Consider the following 4,595-nt stretch of genomic DNA (forward strand, 5'->3'; position numbering starts at 1 on the left):
GGCTGGGAGAGCTGCCAGGTGCCTTTGGTGCCAGAGAAAAGCTCAACCACAGCTTGGCTAGAAACACAGATTTATTGTGACATCAGTTTGCAACCAGCACTCAACTCCCCCTGCAGTGACTCCAGCCCCATGCGGATGCCCTGATCCCCCTGTGATGCCTCTGTGGCCAGCAGACTGGTCCCTGAGAGGCACAAGTCCACCCACCCCCATCCAAGATAGATCGCTGGGTCTGTAGTTTGGGGTCCTCTGTGCCAGGGGCTGCCTGCAGGCGGGCAGCATGGGGAAGGGAACAGAAGCCGGATTTGGGGTCCTTCACCGATGGAAGCCACCAGCTGGGATCTCTGCACAGTCACAAGGCTCTCGGGATCCCCAGGGAGAGAGCAGGGTCAAACCTCCCAAGCCTGTGCTGCTGTGTCCTCTCCTCTTACCGCGCTCCCTCGGTGCCAGCCTGGATGCTTTGGGGAGCTGGGAGAGGTGCCAGCCTGGTTCCCATCCGTAGCTGCTACACGTATCCTGTCAGGTTGTAGGAATTGAGCTCACTCTTAGTTTTCTGTATCTGGCTGACGGAGGGCTGGGGGCTCTTGCCTGCCAGCAGCCGGGGCTGGTAGGTGCTTGCATAGGTGGCTGTTGGGTCCCGGGCAGGGCAGGAGGTGCAGAGGATGAAGCCGCCAATGAGGGAGAGGAGGGAAGAGATGATGCCCAGGTAAAGTGCCTCCCCAAGCTCGAACTTTGTGCTGTCAGGGAGGATGGGGTTGTGGAAATCCCGCAGCACCACATGGATGTTCCATACCACTGGGATGAAGCAGAGCAGCCCCCCTAGGACAAAGACCACACCACCTGCCACTGCCAGCCGGTCCTTGCCCGGCGAGCCCTGGTTGAAGACAGTGCACCTCATACCCACAACGGTGAAGAGGCAGGCAAGGGAAGAGATGACGCAGGAGCTCACCATCAGGGCTTGGGCTGCCTGGACATCGGTGGGCAGGTTGAGCAGGGAGCTGTAGATGTCACACTGGGTGATGCCCGTGCTGTATGTGGCACACTCCATCCACAGCCCCTTGGTGAAGCTCACGGCTGTCACGATGCTGGAGCCAATGTAGGAGCTGATCTTCCAGCTGGGCAGCAGCGTGGCCGTCAGCGTGCCGATGTAGCCCAGGAAGGCCATGGCATAGCCCAGCAGCTGGAGTCCCATGGAGACCATGGTGGGGGCTGGCTGTCACCTCCTTGGGGCTTGTGGCTTCTCACCTGGCTCACTGGTGGCTCAGTCCTGTGCGCTTACCTTCCCATGGCCCTGCCAGCAGCTCCACTCGCGTGCTGCAGCTCCACCCCACTCCTCGGGGTGCTGGTTTTGTGCGGGCACTGGTGCGTGGGTGGGAGCCGGGGAGAGGAGAGGTTACCTGCAAGAGTGGAAAGCAATCCCTCCCTGATTAACGATTGACCCAAGCCTGTGGAGGAGCGCCAAGCGCCCTTTCACCTCCGCTATCTCCCCAGCCAAACTTCAGAGGCAGAGAAGTGCTGCCTGGGAAGGACGCCAAAGCCCTTTCCTTTGCACCGGGGCTGTGGGCAGGGATGGAGCCAGCTGCTGGTGAGGAAAAAGTGCCCATTGCCTTCCTGGGTGTCCCTTGTCTTCTGTGATGTCCCGAGCCAAGGAAGCCAAAAAGCTACAGCTGCGCTGTGTTATCTGGGACCTGTCAAAGGTGAATTCAGCTGATGGCCCTGAGGCTCCCCCAGGCAAGGAAGGGGGATTGTGCCAAGTCTGAATCTGCACAGGGCTCACCCAAGGTATCTGCAGCCATCCACCACCCACTCCAAGCTGCCAAGGCTCCAGTGGCACAATGGGATGTGCCTGCTTGAGGTTGAACCGTGGTTATCGGCCTTTCTATGCTGCTGGGGACAACAGTGGAGAAGGATGCATGTGACAGTGATGCCTGTGATGCATGGAGAGCCTGGTGGTCCATGGAGGGCAGAATTACATCAGGGTAAGGCATGCTGGCAGTGCCTTGGGGATGTTTCCTGGGGAGTGCCTTGGCCAAGCGCGGTGACCTGTCCCTCAGTGGGGTGAGCACACTGGGGTGCAGCTTGTGCTTGCTGCCACCAGCAGGGGTTTTTCTGCCTGTGCCATCTCCTGCCTGCAGCCCTGGGTATGGGTGGGGGGGTTTGTTTTCCCTCTGCCTTGTTTCAAAATTCCCCCTCCTGTGGTGTCTTGCAAAACTGGACTGAGCCCATGCCAAACCACGCTGACACTGTGGCCAGCAGCCTCTCACCCTGGGAATGCTCCTGGCTGAGAGTGCTGTCACCGCCCAATGCCTCCACTCCTCTCCCCATCCCCCTGCCAGCAGCTCCTTGCCTGGTACCAAAGTTTCCCAACTTTCTGTCTCCTTTCCTGTGTGCTAACCAAGACTCCCACTGTGTCTCAGGGGTGTTGCTGCAAAAGAAACACCCGAGGTGCTCAGGGTGCCAGCAAGAAGGCATGGGAACATCATGCTGGAGCTCTGTGGTACTTACGGAAGAGGCTGCAGACACGGCGTGGGACCGAGGGTGGCCGTAGATGGGGCTGGAAGTGGGTACTCTCGTCAGGACGAGCGACAGGGGCCCTGGCCTGGGGGATCAGGACTGTGAATTGTTTAGCTACAGCTTTGCAAAATCCACCTGCAAATCTCAGCCTGGATCAGAGGCTTATTGCAAATCAGAATTAAACCCTTTCGGCATCGGGAAGGACTGGGGAGCTGGGATGCCTCGATTTGCTTGTTGTCTATTAATTATCAGAGTAAATTTGCCAAAATGGCTCAGGTTTGTGGCTTGCTGTCACCTTTCTGGCCAGCCTTGGTGGCCAGTGGGTGACTGTGTGCCCCTGTCCATGTGTCCGGTTCAGGTTTCATCGTCTGTGCTGGGGTCAGAGGGGCAGTGAAACACTGGCAGGTTGAACTCTCCATGCCCACAGGGTGAGCTTGGGCTTTTGGTTTGCTCCTCCTGGCCCTGCTTGTCCTCTGTGGGGTTTGTTGTTGTAAGACTCCTGTCCCAAATGAGGAGCAAATGGAGACAGTAATGAGGGCTGTGCTGGCCCCAAGCCCCCTCCCACTTGCCGGCTGCCGCAGATGGAGAGGGGCAGGGAGGGCTCCTGCTGACAAATTGTGCATGGAGCTGAGCAGGGTCTGGCTGGCATTTCGACAGGGGTGTTCGGATGCTGATAGCAGAGCTACAGCAGGGACCATTTGCTATTTTCTTTCCTTGTCCCAAACTGAAACCCTCCTGGGAATGGGATGTGACCTTTCTGCCCATCCGCAGCACCTCGCCTTGAGCGCTTGGGTAGGAGCCACCGGCAGGGACGTGTGGCGGTGCTGCAGACGGGGGGCTCAGCCTAGCACCCTCATATCAAGAAGTCTTCTGTACCTCGTGGTATGATCCACATCTCAAAAAGCCAAAGGAGAGGGCAAGGAGCATAGGGAAGCACGTGCTCTCCCCAGTGTGTTGGCAGTGCGGGAAGGGGGCCTGGCAGCTCCCCAGGGCGATCTGAGCACGGGCCATGGATGCCTGAGCAGGACCATTGCCCTGCCTGTGCCTGGGGTCCATCCCTGCTGTCTGTCTTCCCTCCCTGTCATTTCTTAAGCATCCTGTCACCTGCCTCCTGGTTGCTCTGTGCTTGCCACCACTGCAGCCCATCACACTGTCCCCATCACATGCCCATCATGCTGTCCTCATCATGCCCATCACCCTGTCCCCAGGGAATGCCCATCACACAGTCCTCATCATGCCCATTGCGCTGTCCCCATCACAAGCCACCACACTGTCCCCATGGCGTGTCCGTTAGGCTGTCCCATCCCGTGCCCATCATTCTGCCCCAGTACTCCCCATCCCTTCCCCACGTTCCCTGTCCCTTATGCAAATGGCTACAAAGAGTACTTAATCATCCTTGTTAATTGTCTCTGCCCTCCCCTGTTCCCCCCTGGGGATTTTCTCACAAATGGTGTCCAACTTTTCCCTTCTGTGTTTTGCTTTTCCATCAGAGATCGAAGCCCCCCTGCCCCCAGCCTCCCCTCAACCCTCTGTTTACACAACTGGGACAAATTTCACACCCTGGGGACCACTGTTCCTGCACTCCCATTCCCCTGCTCCCCTGCCCTTGCCCCTGCCCCAAAGAATTTGTGAGTCACTGGCCACGGCAGGGCTATAAAGGTGTCCTCACCAAGGGTTTGCAGCATGAGAGGGGACACTGTTGCCTGCCACCATGGAAGCTGCTGCCAGTTGCCTGCCTCCCTCTCGGCTCCAGGTGCCCGTGGCCAGTGTTCACCCAAACCTGAGGCCAGAGCAAGGGGAAAGGTGCCTGGCTGGGACTGGGGAGGGTGGGGAGGGCAGGGGGTGCGCAGGAGGTGGGAAGGGGAAGGCTCCAGGCTCCAGGTGGGTTGAGGTGAAGGCTGTCCAGCTCCCTGCTCTGATGGTGTCCCCTCTGATTGCTGTGGGTGGGAGAGAGGGTGCAGAGCCCCCAGGCTGGGGACTCCCAGGGGTGCTGGGGGTCTGAAGCGGGGTGAGGAGCACTGAGGTATGAGTGTGCAACATGTGTGTGCAACAACCCAGACATGCACCTGAGCAGGGGCTGAGCT

At 58.8% G+C, this 4,595-nt stretch overlaps 1 protein-coding gene across 1 annotated transcript; it reads right to left on the reverse strand.

Moving 5' to 3' along the window:
- Nucleotides 1-502: 502 nt before the first annotated feature.
- Nucleotides 503-1,198, reverse strand: CLDN2 (claudin 2). Its single transcript, XM_010073700.1, has one exon. It carries the CDS (start codon nucleotides 1,196-1,198, stop codon nucleotides 503-505), a length of 696 nt encoding a protein of 231 aa, XP_010072002.1.
- Nucleotides 1,199-4,595: the final 3,397 nt, after the last annotated feature.

Source organism: Pterocles gutturalis, unplaced genomic scaffold, assembly GCF_000699245.1.
Source record: "Pterocles gutturalis isolate BGI_N339 unplaced genomic scaffold, ASM69924v1 scaffold33412, whole genome shotgun sequence".
NCBI classification, from domain to species: Eukaryota; Metazoa; Chordata; class Aves; order Pterocliformes; family Pteroclidae; genus Pterocles; species Pterocles gutturalis.

What these genes read in the sequence shown, in the direction of transcription:
- CLDN2 (XM_010073700.1), bottom strand. Translation starts at nt 1,198, where the DNA reads ATGGTCTCCATGGGACTCCAGCTGCTGGGCTATGCCATGGCCTTCCTG.